We start from the raw sequence: 17,560 nt of genomic DNA, 5'->3' as shown, positions 1-17,560 counted from the left end.
TTTTTTCTTCCCTCTAGTTCTCATAACCTCATTGCAAAGATTCTTGCAACAATCACTTCACCTGACTTTTATACACTCCTTTACTCCCTCCTAAATTTCACCTTTCTCAAGACACAAATGACCAAGTCCTGTTTTCTGTAAAATTAACCCTCAGTTAATAATCATTGTCTTAGATAAATGTAGAGAGAATTAGTGAATTTTCATAATCTGACAGATATTAATGAACTGAACATATTCTTACCATACTGTTTCTCTCACAGCCACAGATTTCACTGTTGCACTAAAAAACAGAAGCACAGTAATCTTCACAAAAATGTTTCGAAAGAAACTGTATTTTGCAGTGATACTAATCAATGGAGACTAGAATAATTTTCAATTTCTGTATATTAATGTAAATTAATTTTGAGTCTATGCCATTTATCACAATATCTCTGTGAACTACCTGTATACAGTACCTGTATTCATATCTCAAGTATGCTCAATATATTAAAGATAAATAGTTTGAAGGACTTCTCAGGATGTCAGTGTAGTCAGTATAAAGTAAAAGCGGAAGAACATGCACATTTGGGGTGTGGAAAGAAAACCTAGAAAATATGCTGTCAAGTACCTTTTTTGATCATGAAAAGCTTCTTCAGTCTGAAAGCATGGGAATCCCACGTGAGGAAGGAAGCCCACCATCTCCAGTTAGCTTTTATGGCTTTGATTAGTAACACGTTTTTCTCTTTTTCTTGCAATATGTGTATACATACACATATAACTGTCTCCTCGCATTTTGTCCCGAGCAAAACAACTACAATTCCTTAGTTGTCCTTTCCATTTAACCTTTCCTCCTCCCCATTTACACCTAAGCATTAGATGTAAAGAATGAAAGGGTTAAGCACCTATTTCATTAATTTCTGTTAAAATGTTGGGATGTTGGTTGCAATATAAATTCTTACTGTTCACTGATTACCCATCCTCCATATTAAATAAAAATATATTCACTAATTCTTTTGCAGATTTGATTCACTGCTACAGCGTAATCTTAGTAGGGAGCCTACTGGCTGGAATATGTCATTTTTCTTTGTCTTTATCCATGTTCTATAATTATGAAAGCAAGACACGTACAAAATACAGCCTATTTCAACATAGATTTATTTTGTGCGTTTGGATGATTTAAATACCACAACTACTTGGCAACTATGCATCAGTGTGACTCTAGCACAAAGAGCCATTAGACCTATTTGCATCTGAAGCTTTGAGAAATGCAAATAAAGTTCAAAAAAGAATTGGTCAGTTGCTTACCAGGCTCTTGATTGTGGTTTTTGTGAAATTTTCCATCCAGCTGGTTGCGTCAATTTTTATTCCAACAACTAACAAGAAATACATGAAAGTCTTTTTTAGTAAAATGAAAAAAAAAAAAAGAAAAAGGTAACTGTAGAATCCTTAAAAAAAGGGAAAAATATAATAACATCTAAATTATTAAACTAGAAAAGGATGAAATATGAGTTTTGCTCGGTTGTCTGACCACCAACATCCTTCATGAGACTAATAAATTAAGCACTCTTACTCAAACACAACCAGATCTTTGGCTTGATTTCCACTAGCAAGATTAAAACAGTCTCAGAGAAAATAATGTTATATGAAGTGAAGTTCCTTTGAAATCTCAATTAAATTTCTAATTCACTGTTGAGAAACAACTGAAAACTAATGTATTTAGAGTTTCAGCACCACTCTCTCTTACCTGCTGGTTTCAGAAGTTTCCCATTAATCGTTATTTCCACAGCCTTGCTTACCATAATACCTGTTTCATAGCTATTGGCACCACTTTCTGAGAGTATAGAAGGGAAAAAAAAAAAGGTTAGGGTGATATAAAAGCCTCTTCCTCTGAAATGGAAACTAGTGAGTATTCAAATACCCAGAATGATTAAAAAAATTCCTTATTCAAAAGCACTGACCCAGTTGTACTACGCATTTATCACCTGTAGTAGCTCAGATCACTAATATCTGCATGCCTAAGAGGAATACTTTTGTTTACTTCTCTTCATTCACTTTTCGTACATGGTTTCACTGCTTCATAAAGTTACTGTAGCCTTTTTTTTTTACTTTTGCAGACAGAGCCATGAATAGCTTTACACATGTGAGTAGCTCTGTTAAAACTAGGATCAGAGCCAAAGATTTTATCCTGCTGTCGTCTGTGTATTTTTCAATGCAGGGTATACTGACACCACTCACTAACCAACAATTACTTCTCTGACAGACTTCAGCCTGTTTTCAACGCTGCTTAGTATGAAAAAGCAAGTTAAAAGTACATTCCCTGGAGCTCTTTGAGGAACAACAAAGGCCTCAGGGAATTCAGTTAATTACCTTGTTAATATTTTATCGTGAAAAGATAAAAGATGCAATAAATAAGTATGAAATAACAGCAATAAAAGGTCCCATATGTTTAAGAGAGGAATATGTCATTTGCAGTGGCATCTGCTTTTAGACGAGCTTGGCAAGGTTAATGCTGCTCGCATCAGTAACGATCACTTACTATTGTGCTTATGTAGATTTTAAATATCACAGTATTTCAGACAAACTGGTTTTGGTGAATAACAGCAATTTGAAATAGAATTCAAAAGGAAAGTCTAAAATAAGCAGCAGTGCAGTGGACAGAGCTGTGGACTCTGGACCCTTATAGCTGCTCCCCCAGGTTAGGTTTGGTGCTCAGGATCTATACAGAACTCAGCTCAAATAAGGCTTTTTTAGGTAGTGTTATTGTCCCCTAGTGCAATTTTATTTCACTTCCTTTTAAAATAATTCTGCCAAAGCATGTCTGTAAAACAGTGTTTCAGTACAATAAATAAACACCAGTAGTCTGCATGTTTTCAGGTTTGGTAATTCTGAGCATACAGGGCCACCAGAGTCAATGACAAATTATAATGTCCCTTGTTTAGTGCCCTCATAGCTACCTTTTCCTTAATAATGGGTGATGACTCAAGATTTTTTTTCCTTATGAAGCAACCCAATGGCATTCTTTTTCAGTGACCTCAACCGGTGTGGGAAATTCCACCAGGTACACTTAGCTCTGACATTTCAAAATAGTAATGACTTACTGTTGTAGTATGGAGCTGTGAAAATATAGTTGTCATTATCTAAGCTCCGTTTATAGAAGCTGACTTCATAAGTTTCAGCATTTTCCAACCAATCTTCTCCTGCCCTAATCACAAAAAAATAGTAATCAAAAAAGATAGTTAGAGTCTCATTAAAGCTGTGCTGCAGGTTTTTGGTTTTAACATTTCACAGTTGGAAATAATGAGAGATTCATTCATATAGTCCTCAGACTTTGTCAGCTTTCACCGGTTAACTGCCAGGTGTCATGATTAAAAAAAAAGGCGGATAAAAAGAAAATAGCATTCTTGGAACAACATGGATCACGTCTCATATTTTTTAGATATATTGAGACAAATACGCACAACAAAATATAAAAATATATATCTTTATAACACATGCTATCTCTTGAGAAATCATCCCAAAAGTTTTTATATCATTAATAACACCAAAACAAAAACAAAAACAAACTGATTTTGAGAGTAAAATTTGTTGACGTTCTCCCATTCTGAGGAAACACGGAATAACCTAGGAAAATAGATAAATTTGCCATCTACCAGTATATCTGTACTGGTGCCCTCACTATTCCCAGTCACTGATGGGGGTGTTTATTTTATAATCATTTTCACATTCCCTTTTTGCCCTCTAGTAATGGTACATTTTTCTCTCTTGAAGTCCCTGGACCATTTGGTCTGCTCTTATTAGTGTAAAAAAAAAAAAAAAAGCTGCCTACAGCTTTACAGCGCTTGCAGCCTGCCAAACAAATGGGTGCTTAGGAGCGATTAGGGATTAGCAGGGCCCTACTACTACTGCAAGGGCACTGCTTTTACTGCTACTCTAAACTGATTAGAAACTTGGATTACAAGGACCTGCTATGGAAATAATGCTGCAGATCACTTTCAAGCAGAGATATAGGTAAAATCAAAGAAAAACAAGACGTCCCATTCATTTCATAGCTATCAGTACAGATTAGACTGTAGGAGAAGTTGTTTTTCGTGTAAGAAATCCATTATTTAACATTCCACCCTTTTAGGTTTCAAAATTATCACATTATACTATTTTATAATAATCGTTACCTTTTTGGGAACACTCTAGTAATTCCACCATCTGTAACAACAAATTGTGCAACAACTCCATCACTGTAAACAAAAATAAGATTTAAGGTGAAAACTGACTGAAATTCTCACGTTACTATATCAAGGCTTTCCATTTAAATGCATAATTGTGAATTAAATATCTACCCTGTGTAAACATTAACACATATATATATATATACACAAACACACACACACATATATATTATTTTAAAAAAGAATACTTACAGAGACAGTTTACTCCAGTAATTTTGGGCAAGTTCATTTGTAAATCCTGCATCCAGCAAAACTCTAATGACCATATCAGTATTACCTACCAAAAAGAGTTAAGACAGTCATCTGAAGCCATACGTCATGGAGTTTCGTTAAAAGGCTAAAATGAAATTCTGAGTTGTTAAGATGCTACAGACCCAAAAAGTTGGCTAATTCTATTAGACATTCTGTCTAACTGCAAATTACATCAAGTAGTTACTGTTAAATAGACTTCTCTGAAACTGTTGGCTTCATTTAAGATTTTTCTTCATCGTATCCTAAAAAAACTGTCCTTATGTCATAAGAATAAGGAAAGTGATACGGGTACAGGTCCCAGCTTTGCACATGATGCATGTAAATTTGGAAATTCATCTATTGTTAAAGCATGTTTTCATTCAAATGCATTTTATCTCAGGTGATGTAATGAAACAACACTTAGTTATACTTACTCTTACATCCTACAAAAAATGGACATAATTCAACTGCACTATAAATATATTAGAATCTTGTTAAATATGAGTTACAAGTTATAAATTATTAATTATTAAATATATAAATATAAATAAATATATTTAAATCTTGGACCTGTTGCAGAGGGTCCAGAGGAGGCCACTCAGAGGGCTGGAACACCTCTCCTATAAGGACAGGCTGAGAGAGTTGGGGCTGTTCAGCCTGGGGAAGAGAAGGCTCCAGGGAGACCTTATTGCAGCCTGCCAGGACTTAAAGGGGGCTGGTAAATTAAAGGGGGCTTAAAAGTCTGTCTGAGGACAGACTACTTAGCAGGGTCTTTTGCAACAGGACAAGGGGTAATGGTTTGAAAGTAAAAGAGGACAGATTTAGATTAGATAGAAGCAAGACATTTTTCACAGTGAGGGCGGTGAAACCCTGGCCCAGGTTGCCCAGAGAGGTGGTAGATGCCCCATCCCTGGCAACATCCCAGGTCAGGTTGGACGGGGCTCTGAGCAACCTGATCTAGTTGAAGATGTCCCTGCTCATTGCAGGGGGGTTGGACTAGATGACATTTAAAGATCCCTGCCAACCCAAAGATTCTATGATTCTACGATTCTACGATTCTATGAAATCAGTCCCAAGTCTCAGCCTCTCAAAAATACCTATTTGTCATCTGAAAATGGGTACAAGGAAATAAACTAATTTCAAATGAGTGGCTTAGATGCATATGTCATCTTTAAATATCTTTGAAAAGATGGTTTGAAGTCAGTGCCTCTGAAGCATCTTTTTCCTTGTCAATTTGCAAGAGAAAGTTCTAGGAATGATCAACAGAAGCACATACTTTAATTTATTTTACCACTGTGGAAAATAAAACAGGGCTAAGTTGAAGCAGAATAATGTAAAAGGAAAATCTGGCTCTTGGTCTTCAATGTCACACAGCGATGGTAAATCAGTTGTTCCATGACTGGAACCTTCAGCTCTGAATTCTGCCAAACCCCAGTCACTCAGTCTTGCCTAGGAAACAGAAAACTCTTTCTGGAGAAAAATAAAACCCACCACCTTTCCTTCAGCTTTTCTCCACAGAGCGCCATAACAAGCTCTGTGCTTCACCCTAAGTCTCAGGTTCAAGAAAACTGATAATGACATTTTTCTAAAAAAAAAAGCCCTAATTCAACCTGTGTTCACAAAACAAATCAATAGGGACATGTAGCTGAGTACTGAAAAGCTTTGTAAGCTTTAGCAAAATGGCTTTTTCATAAAATCTGCTGAAGCCTGAATGTGTGAGTATGCTATGAACAGAGCCACCAGCTCTGATTCAGCAGCAGGAAGCACTGTGTCATATCAACTTAATACATTAATTTAATTCTCAATAGATATATTTACATGGTTTACCTGGAAAAACCTGATAAACTGCATCAAATGCCATAGACTCACCTTCCCTATTTGCATGCACAGTGTCATGTTATAGTATCTAGTATAAGTTAAGGTACTGTTTTAAAAATATTTCTTTAGCTGGAAGTAATGACAAAGCTCACAGGATGAAATTTGGATGCCCTTGCTGCATTCACATTTTCCTAGAAATTAAATTTATTTTCTATCTGAATACAAATATCAAAATATGTCTCTCAGAGTGATATTTATCTCTGCCAATATAGTATCCCAATATTTTACTGGATGCACTTTTTGTTTAGGATCCCCTTGTATCGCATCCACCTCCACAAGGTAAGACTTGCTCACTTACATAAAGCAGATGTTGAAGACAAGTAGGGCGAATTGCTCTTACTGTCCCCTTAGTAACAACAGAGGTAGTTGCCTAATTTTCTGGCTAACTTCTAACAGGTGAAAGTTGTACGGCGTGAGTCAAAATATAACAGGCATTAAACTTACAGTAATTTCCATAAACTGTTTCCTTCAGTCAAGACTGTTTACTTATTCAGGAAACTGTTTTTAAAGTAACTTAATTATCAGAAAACAGAAAGAAAAAAGTGAATTTTGTTGTGGATTCCAAAATGAAATATAGCGATAATTTGATAACATTTTTGCATAATAACTTACTAAGCCCTAGTGTATACTACAATATTACTAAACATGTCTTCAATATTCACTTAGATAACTAGTGAATATTAAACCATATCATTTTCCTTTATTAGCTGGTTTAATAATTTGAGGTGAATGCTTTCATTTCCAAGGTTGAGTCAAGGGACTCAAGTAAAATTTCAGTCATTCAGTAATGTGTCAATAACAGTCTATTAAAAAAAACCCAACAAACACCCACACATGCACACAAAAATAGCCTTTGTGAGAAGATCTCATATCTAAGTGCACATTCTTTCAGTTACATGGTCTAGCAGAGAGATTATTACTGATCAGTGATCCCTGACAGCAACATATTAAAAGGACTCAGGAAATGCAAAACAAAAAAAAAGTTTATTCCAACTGTTTATAAATTATTAATAATTCTAAACAGACTGGTATGCATAAACAAACAAATCCAAACATTGAATTTTTCATGAGAACATGACTTTAATGCATTACTGATGATTCATTCAAAAACATAACTCCTCTTCATTTATTCTGAATGAAGTTTAAGGCTCAGTTTCAGAACATGAATACCTTCCCAAAGTCTAGTACTCACCAGTGCAGCAGCTACAGGAAGCTGTGGTCTTAAACACCTCAAGCCCAAGCAAGATCTCTTTAACCAATTTGTTTAACCAACCAGCAATAGAACTTCCTTATCTTTTATTCTGATTATTGGATATTTTGGTTCTTATCTCCTTTTCTTTACTTATTTTGATTATATAAGCTCAGCAAGAAAACGGACTGGAGAATTCATCACAAGATATTGAAGCCTATTTGAGACTTAATTTGGTTGATATGCTCAAGAGAAAAATAATATAAATTCAAATTATTTGGAGTGTATTAAAATTAACTACTAGTTATTTGCTGCTAGAACAGAATGCTGAAAGGAATTGAGGAAAACACTGGATGCATAATGCCATGCAAACTTTCTTAAATAAACCCAGAAAACCAAACTAATTTTACAATCTCTACCTTTGGTAGAAAATCCCAAGACTAGATCTATTAGCACTTACAAAAATCAGTGAAGATAAAAACCAAAACCACATGATTTGGGCATGAAAGCTGTCAGTTTGACTAATTCTCACTTATGTGTAAGTATTTTCATAAGGAAAAATTTCAGTGAATTGAGAAGAATACTTACATGATGGACTGCTTGGAGTATTTCTGTCAATAAATTCATTGAAATTTAATAGAAATTCAGTGTTGTTTTCTGATTTTTTTACATCATTACAGTATTCTCTGAAAAACAACAAAACAGTCTTCTCAGAATTGTTTCCTTTGCTACTAAAGCAGACAAATATGACTCAGCAATTTTTAAGTCCAAGCAGGACTGTGCAACTCCAAGGGGGTGGCTTGGCACTACTGTGTCAATTGACTACCATGGTCAATACTGAATGTTGATCATATTGAATATTTCAGGTATCTACAGGCAATAAAGTGTTCAAATGCCTGCCTAAATCTGAATTACAAGAAAACTCCATGTATGAGACAGGATATAGATTCCCACAAAAAGCACTCAGGATGAGTGTAGACCATGACATTAGGAAATCATAGAGTCAGTAAACTAAACAAGAAAATGCCCAGTGAATTTAGACGACTCCTGTACATGGATTGCTGACTAAAACATAGTCGCTTCATGCTCAACTAAAGCCATATTTATGGATAAGGTCCTAAACTCTGAGAAGTCTTAAAAGCAATTTTCATAGGGTACACATCAGATAAGCATATAAACACGCTTCGTTTTGACATATGCAAAAGAGATAAATAGTAAACTACTGTCCTTTACACAATGTAATGAAATAAAGCAATATATTATTGGGCAATTCACTGAATGCAAGCAAGCACAATAAAAGTTACTGGGCATTTTGAAGGCAAATATTAGACGGTGAGTGGCATTAAGCAACTTTAATTAAAATGTAAAGAGTATTCAGCAGTAAAGCAGGGAGCTCTCTTTTTAAATGAGCTTTTTATATTAAATTAATTTTATGAACAAAAGAAGTCTGTTCAAGTATTACACATGAATAAGATATCTTATTACGCTTTACTTACTTTACCATGAAAGACCTGAAAAACTACAGGCAGAATTTGCCTTACTATACCAACATTCACATTTAAACAGAGCTCCATAGAAAACAGGCTTTGTTCATGTACATCAGCCCAACAACTAGGGACTTGCTGGAAATTGCTAATTATACAATTGTTTATCAATAACTTCAGTCCTTCAGAGAAATTAAATTAAACAGTTAAGCTGAGAATTCATTTGAAGATAGAAGACTGTTTTACATACAAATCAATCTATTCGTTGAAGTCAATCTATACATTGAAATTGAAAAGGATACAAAAATTTGTAAGACGAATAAGAAACGCAACAATACTTAAGTGATCTTGATGGTACAGCGTTTCCTTTATTCATCATAACTGTCTTTTAAAGAAACTTAATTTTTAAGAACTATTTATCATATCATGTTTCCATTGCAAACATACATTTACAAGGGCAACAAGGACTACACAATTTCAGATGAAAAAACAGGGAACTAATGAACTTCCTTGATCAATTTTCAATGACTCAATCATTTCTGATGTCCAATGAATAAAAAATTAATTAATCCTTAAGTGACAGAGAGCTTTGAAACACTATCTTTTACCTATTTTACAAATGAGAAGCTAAGGTACAAAGCTGTAAAATCTTAAAAGTCACAAGAAACAAATCTAAAAAGTTCATTACAAGAAATGAACAGAAATGTGTAAGATTTCCATTAAAAAATCAAAATTAGATTTTACAGCTCTCTTTGATTGATATGAACAGGAATCAGAGCCTGAAGATGCTATTTGCACTCCAGCAAGAAGGAAAGATTGATCTTGTAACTTAATTTAATAACTGCTTTTGTATTTAATATTTTTTACAAATATGTAACTTTGTTGGTCAAGTCTATATTCTGTAAATGTCATTAATCTGATCAAATGCCCATTTACTGCTGAAATAAAACTTATTACTGGGAAATTAACCAACCTTGGTGCTATAAATGTATAACCAGTTTCATCGAAATGATCAAGCTTCAGTGTTTCTGTATCTACAAAGATGAAGAGTAAACACCAAGTAAGTAAACTAGACTTTTTGCCACCATTTTTCTTCTCAAAATATTTGACTAGCTTTTGCATGCATCCATGAATTTAGAAAGAAATGTTTGTTCTGAGACATTGTCCTGCTAATATACTCTATACTTCTCAGTATTTCAAAGTACAGGAAGAAATTACTTGATTATTATCTACAACATATACAACAACAAAAATAATGTATCTAAAAGCTTACTTAGATAAGACATTTCATTAGCATGACAACATGAAAACATATGAGATGTTTTCATTAGAATTTCAATCTGATACAAAGAAATATTTGGACATCGAGTTGTTAGAACATGAAGGAAATGTTTTTAGTATTTTCTGTAGTAAAGTTTAAAAAACTCATCCATATAAGCATCACTTTCAATGCTACTGAAAATAATGGCTTTAAAAGGTAGTGTCACTGAACACTGATAGGACCAGACAAAGAAGGATTAGAGATTAGCAACACATTGATATGTGCGTGGAAACAGAACAACACTTCGTGTTTTTTTTTTTTCTTTCTATTGCTACGGTGCCTAATGATCATGGGAAAAATCCTGAGATGAGGAATACAGAGGAGAATATCCAGTAGGAATGGAAATATAAGTGAAAAATATAAACTGCAATAAACAGAAGGAAATTGAGCAACAAGAATATACTTGCCCTTTTTGATTGCCACTATCCATCAGAAAGAGAAAGCAGGGAAACAGAAAAAAACAGGGTAAAGCAAAAGGGGTCACAAACCAATATTTTATTCAAACAGCCCCTTGAATAAAAATATTGTGCATAGATAGATCAAAGGTTCAATTTACATACAGCTGTAGGCTGGAAAAACGACAAACATCTTTGAAGACTGAAGAATATATCCTTCTCAATTATTTCCCAAGTACCTTCTATATACTGCGGCTATTTCAAGGGTCTGTTTTGCAGGTTATATTGCTATAAGTGCAAAATCAGATGATCTAATCCATCAGAAGAACCATATTCATTCACTGAAACTTTAATTTTAAACCACTTACTATTTGACAAAGTTACAAAACAATTCACTGGTTATTAAAAAGTTGCCATGTTCTACTTCATATGGAGGAGGCGATAGTGGAGGACAGTGACTTAGTGCTAACCAAGTTGTCCCTAAACTAACAGTATTTATGCCTCTCAGAGAGATTCCTAGTGCTTTTCTAACTTTCTGTTTAGCTGCATATCTGTTCGAGTTTATTGTAACACTTGGATAAAGTTAAAAGGATATGATTGGTTTGCTTTGTCTATTACCTAGGTTACGGCTAAGCTACACCTAATAAACAAAAAGCATTTGAATACTCACAAGTATCATTTCCAATTATCTCTCCAGAATCTGTAAATGGCTTGAAATTAGTCTAATCCAAAAATACATTATAAACATCCACTACCACTATTTGTAAAATGCAAAATAAAAACCTATCTGCAAGACAAACCAAACAGTGCTTTCGCATTAATCTATTCCTATGGGCAGCAGAGGTAATTTGCTAAATATTATACTGTAACTACTGTGAAAATAACAAAAAAAATGCTTTACTATTACAGTCTATGTCATGACATTTAGCTAATAGAATGAACAAAATAATATCCAGACCCTTAAAATGACAGCAACAGAGGATACACAAAGCAATGATTCTACAGGCACAGAGCAAGGGAGAAGGGATTGTCAGCGGAACTGGGGTACCTGCACATATTCTATCTTTATAGAATATTTCTTGTACCTTGGACATTACAATGGGTTAGAATCATTGCTGTAGATTTTGGGTACATCATGATAACATCAGATAATTCCACAAAATTTATGAATTTTAAACATTGCTTTTTTATGAGAATCTGAGAGTTGGCAATACTAGACAAAACGATGGAACCTTCATAGTACTTACATCTGGCTTGAGTTATTGGTTCTTCTATTTTAGCTTTAATATAATAAAAGCTGTATGATGGTAACACCAATGCCAAACTGCAATAGAAATTAGATAAATTAAGCAATTATGTTATTTGCAGCAGTTTTCCAGTTTCAGCTTCTAAGTATTTTGAAAGCAAGTAACAAGTTTGGAAGTCGGATCATCATGAGACAAAATGGTCATATAGTACATAGCAGCCTCTCACTTTGTAATAGACACAAGTAGGTTCATGACAGTCCTGAAGTTCCTGTGTTTGTTTTCGTTCTTATTTACATTTTTAAGCATAAATGCACTTTTTAACAGATAAGCAAGGAATTTCTAAATCATTGTAAATAATAAAATACACGATTTCTTGTATTTTCCTCTAACACTTTTAGCATCCCAATGTAACACACGTCAAAGTGATCACCGACTGCAAAAACCAGCATGTAGTACTGCACTGATTTGCATGCATCATGTAACGACAGGCTCTCTTTTCTATTGATATTCATTAGGAAACGTATCTGAAAATACTTGAATTCACATTACATTCAAGATGCAAAATATTTTCTTGAATCATGCAGTCACCACTGAAAACCTTTGAACATCACTGTGTAATAACATTTTAAGATTTGCAAAGCATTTTCAGTGTATTTTCTTTAGATTGTACTTATTTTTGCTCAATGAATATAGGCCTCCTTTTTGAAACTAAATTCAATACATGTGTAGAAGAGGTCAGTACTAAAAAGGTATGTAAAGGACAGGAGGTACAAGTAATCATTAAAGAGGTATCATCATCTCCCATCTCACATCCTTAATTTCTGCATTTGGATTTCATCACTGTAGAACTGCAATGATTTCTAATGGATAGCCGCAGAAATTAACATTAAAAAAGTTGTACAATTGAGCCATAAATGAGATAACCTTTAATGATACTTTTGCCATTTAAACAGAGTATAAGTGAGATTGCTGAATATTTAGTGATAGCCTTCTACCAATTCTCCTCTAGGGAAATGAGTAGCAGTTTACCTGTCATTAACAGTTACTGATAGCAGAAACTGCTAATTAAAATCTATAATTTTATGTTTAATAGGTTGTCTGCAATGTGACTCCATGGATTTATTGCTGTATGTCATGCCAGCGAGCTCAGTAAGAATTAAGAAGTCATATAAATCAAATGTATTTCTTTACTGATTGCTAGATGGCATAGCCTGATAAAAAAAACTTTATTTTCTTACAGAGTATAAATATAGAGGCAGTTCAACAGAAAAATGGGATGCTGAATAAAAGTTCCTACATTTGCATTCTCTTGTTAAAACTGATTTATTTGGTTTTACATGCAAATGAGCATTTGCATTCACATTGGATGTACAGCTGTGCAGAACAAAACAGAAAATGGGAACCAGCTTGACTGAGGACCACTGTAATTCACCACAATAAAAATATTGTTTTGGTAAAAATTTGACTCATATTTGTACCATTTAAGTCTGAACTAGAGTAACTTAACTTTTCTGGGACTTGGTAAACCTTAACTTGTTTTGGATAATGTCAAGTTTCTACATTCCTTCTAATGTTACAGAACTGTGTGCTTAAATGAGTTTGAAGTAACATACATGCCAATGTTGATTCAAGGGGGGGATGTGCTTTCACCCATTACTTCATTTGTCCCTGCTGCCGTTCACCATGTAATTTTTATATACAAAGCAGTACAAGTGCTAAGTAATTAAAACTTGTCAGATATAGATACAGATTTCAGAGGTAATCAGTAACATGGTTCTTGCCCCTAAGATCTGACATGAAGGTTAGCCAAAGTCATGATATAAGCGATGACTGTGACTGAAAAGGATTTGCACAAAACATGTCACATTTTCTTATTTAGACCAAAATATAGTAACTCCCTTTTTAATATGCATATTAAAACTAGAACACAGAGACAATACAAAGAAAAGATTAAATAAGAGGAGGAATCTAAAAGAAAGCGTACAATTAATAATCAAAGTATACTGTGATACAGAAAGTAGGAGGAAAAGTAAGATTCTTAACATCAATCATATAAACAGATTTTTTCCCATGTACTGAAATACCCTAGTGATAAATTTCAACAGTTGGATGAGAGACTGAGGTTCTGGTGCTTAGACAGAGCAACAATTCTGACTGTAAAGCTGTAAAAGAACCCAGAAAATCCTACAGACCTGGACACAAGATGATCTAGTCCTGACTTAGCTAGTATAGAAAATGAACACTAAAAATATTAACCCAAATAAACAAAAAAGACACTTAACTACACAAAAGAAGCCAGAGAACAGAAATGAGTTACCTGTAATCAGTGCCATTCACAGCAGTCCATGTATATGTTCTGTTTCCTTTATCAATGTATCTCTACAAAAAGATATTGGTGAAAAAAAAAAATTAACTCTAGAGCTTCAACAAGCGTGACCTTTTCTTGAAAAAGACAGTGTAAAATTAAGTATAAATCTGTTGGAATTCTGTTTATTATTTTGCTAAAGGTATGAGTTGAGCTGTAACTCCTTTTCTTAAACATTTTCCAAACTTGTATTATGCACAATAATCACTTATATCCTTTTTATTGAACATTAACAAAATGCAGAAAGAACTAAAACCAGACAAACATGACCTATCATTTTCCCTTTATCGAAAAGGGAAATTTGCATTAGCCAGGCCTCTGCAAACCTTTTTCTATGTGATTTAAATTTGATAAAAGGTGTTATCTCCTTTATGGACCATTTTGCAGTTAAACTATGAAAAGAAAAAAACTCAATTATAAAAAGACTTTGTAGATAACTCTTTAACAACAAAAACACCTAGTGTCTGTCACAGTACTACTGGCTAAATACATTTAAATTTGAGTCATATCTATGGGCACAACCAGGTAATCCTGACTGTATAGGCACTCCGTGCTAAATTTATATGTGTTGCTAATCTCATTAGGAGGGTGTTGAATTTGTGACAAATTTAACAATGAAGTAAATGTTTATTTTTAAATAACTTAATGCGTTAGGATAAGCTTTACCATTCATTTTCTTTTGGTCTGAAAAATAATGTGATAGACGCAGTCCCACAGTTCCTCATAGGTTTAATCATTAATGCACCTGGCTGACATCATTTTATCTAGTTCGCCACTTTGAAAACTACAAGTTTATGCCAGCTGCAACATATTATTATTTTACAGTCAGAGATTTGTAAGTTTGCCAGCAATGAAGTCTGTGCAGCTGTTGCACTGCTACGTTACAAACATCGGTGAAACGGACCACAGGTATACGTCTGCATTCTTTCTTTCCCTCTGGTAAAAGGGAAGCGTGAAAACGACCGCGGTTATGAAAAAGAGGTGCCTTGTTTGACATTTATAATTTGAAACCTTGTCATTACCTGGCTGCTGCTTTTCAGTACCGTATGACAGTGTAAATAATTTAATAGTCATTTGGGAAAGAATAAAAGAGAAAATATGCATATATGAGTGTCTAATGCCCCGATATATTTTATATTTAAGGTAAAAAAATGGCTGAAGACATTCCTATCCAAGCTTATTTATATTTCATAATGTGCCTACACTATTACTTCAACTCAAGAATAAGTAGACACTTGAATCGAGTGCTGGCAGTCCCTCCAAACCAGGCACACTGCCACGGGTTGCACACCAAGTTCAGTGGCAAGAGAAGAGCAATGCCTAAGGTAGGAAGGAGGGAAGAGAAGAACTGGGCTCTTATTAAATCCTGTTGCCACCAGCACTGTGAACTTGCTTGAAAGCAAATTGGCTGATGAAACCTCCCTTCAGAGATAACCTAGCAGCTCACACATCCTCATACATCAGTTCCCATTTACCTTTGCCTGCTTCATTACTGCGCGGTCTGAGACCATCTCATCCCCAGCTGGTCACTGTCGAAGAACCTAGACATGTTATTGCCGTTTTTGTGACCCTTCATTTTTCACTGCCGCCCACCCCGGCTGCCCGAATGTGGCAATGCTTTTGTTCCTATGGCATCTTCTCTGTTAGCTGGAAAGCCCCTGAGGCCTTGGGAGACTCCAGCGCACCCCACCCACGCTTGCTACAAGTCCAGTCTCTATGCTGTAGTATGAGGTCATCTCCCAAGACACTGCTGGGGCCAGCTGCAATTCAAAAGGAAAGTAAAGCAAACTTAAACCAAAAAAAGCAAAACAAAAAGGACATCAATTTTAAGCCTCAAGACTGCAGTTGTCAGTTCAGAGCAACTGACCTCATCAGCCCTTTTTATAAGAACATATATGAAGCTATCAAATCCTGAGTGATGCATGGCTCATGCATGGCCCATGGCCTGCAGCAGCTTTATTCTGGCTCTAGCAGCCTGGAGCTCAGAGGGTGCAATGGCTTGAAGCAGTCACCACTGCCACCCCTCTCTGGCTGCTCCCTTCTCTCAGAGAGGTCCGAGTAGGAGAAGAAACCTTGGGCCATGACGCAAAGGAAGGTGAGGGAAATTAATTTCATTGGGCACTTGAAGCATCTGGGATCAAAAGGCTTGGGATATTCTATTCAAATACAGATTGTGGTCTGGGCCATGCATAACTGACACATTCTCATGCACTCCGGGACATCACATTCCCTCCTGTCCCTGCCTCGATGCTGTAGCTGACTCCAACATTTGCAATTGTAAATGCTTCCCCTCCCTCTCTCTTTAGACAAATGGTTGCAGGACCAACTGTTTCAGGTCTTTTATATCACACAGGCTGAGAAATGCATGCACAGCCTGAGATCTCTTCAACAACTTTGCCATGAATGCAATTTCTTGTATAACCCCAATGGTGGTGGTGTATTTTTGTGACCTTCTAATTCTCCCTTTTCTAACCGCCTACACAGAGCCCTTTTCACCCATAGGATTGAAAAGGCACTCCTTACACTAAACAACAACGTAAGTCCGAAAATGTCCCAGAGTGTCCCTCCCTTCAGGAGCAGCTTATCCCCAACACAGATGCCAGCAGGACTTTGGAGTCTCCAACAGAGAGAGAATAACTCAGTCTCCCTTGAGTACAGAGGGACAGGCTGGTGTCAGGATGGGCTAGACACAGGTGAGGTAGCAGAACTGACATCAGATGGGGCTTACCCTCCCTGCCCCAGGAAGGCCCTATTCATTCATCATCCTCCAACAGTGAAACCATTCAGGAAAAGGCACATTTTTCTCACACAGCAGGATTTCCCCATAGATTGTAAAGCAGCATTGTAAAGCCTCACTCAGGAAGGGTGGGGGCTTTATTGTGATAAAGAACAGAAAAGTCCTGGCAGAAGGCAATGGGACTGCTGATACAAGTCCCTGCATTAGAAGAACATGGGAAGAGGTGAAAGGCAGCATGAAGTCAGATACAGAGGAGTGTGGGCATATTTAATGAGACTCTGCAGGTTCAAGGACCATAACTGTACAAGTCCAATTTGCACCTGGACAATGTAAGTGTATAACTTTAGTTGACTTCCCTCATAGAGACTAAAGTAGGAAAGTATGACTCTCCTGCCTACATGATTACGTGATCATCATTATCATCATCTTTCATCTGGATAAGATCATCTAGAGTTGCTACATCTACATTTGCCCCCACTGAAACTTAGGTTCTGCATTCAAGAAGAGACAC

General features: G+C 35.5%; 1 protein-coding gene across 5 annotated transcripts in view; it reads right to left on the bottom strand.

The window, feature by feature from the left end:
- CACNA2D1 (calcium voltage-gated channel auxiliary subunit alpha2delta 1) overlaps nucleotides 1-17,560 on the bottom strand; it is a gene marked incomplete at its 5' end in the record, with an annotated part of 423,169 nt that overhangs the window by 20,792 nt on the left and 384,817 nt on the right. For 3 of the 5 annotated variants that reach the window (XM_082008682.1, XM_082008684.1, XM_082008685.1), the window contains 10 exons: nucleotides 242-280; nucleotides 1,285-1,352; nucleotides 1,724-1,810; nucleotides 3,078-3,181; nucleotides 4,149-4,211; nucleotides 4,395-4,479; nucleotides 8,089-8,186; nucleotides 9,958-10,018; nucleotides 11,948-12,024; nucleotides 14,265-14,326. In XM_082008682.1, coding sequence (XP_081864808.1) covers nucleotides 242-280; nucleotides 1,285-1,352; nucleotides 1,724-1,810; nucleotides 3,078-3,181; nucleotides 4,149-4,211; nucleotides 4,395-4,479; nucleotides 8,089-8,186; nucleotides 9,958-10,018; nucleotides 11,948-12,024; nucleotides 14,265-14,326 — 744 coding nt within the window. Of the gene's footprint in view, nucleotides 1-241; nucleotides 281-1,284; nucleotides 1,353-1,723; nucleotides 1,811-3,077; nucleotides 3,182-4,148; nucleotides 4,212-4,394; nucleotides 4,480-8,088; nucleotides 8,187-9,957; nucleotides 10,019-11,932; nucleotides 12,025-14,264; nucleotides 14,327-17,560 lie in introns of all 5 variants that reach the window. The other 2 variants (XM_082008681.1, XM_082008683.1) reach the window with 1 other exon arrangement.

Source organism: Phaethon aethereus (genome assembly GCF_964289735.1).
Source record: "Phaethon aethereus genome assembly, chromosome: 1".
Taxonomy (NCBI): domain Eukaryota; kingdom Metazoa; phylum Chordata; class Aves; order Phaethontiformes; family Phaethontidae; genus Phaethon; species Phaethon aethereus.
This window is presented reverse-complemented; position numbering and strand designations above follow the sequence as displayed.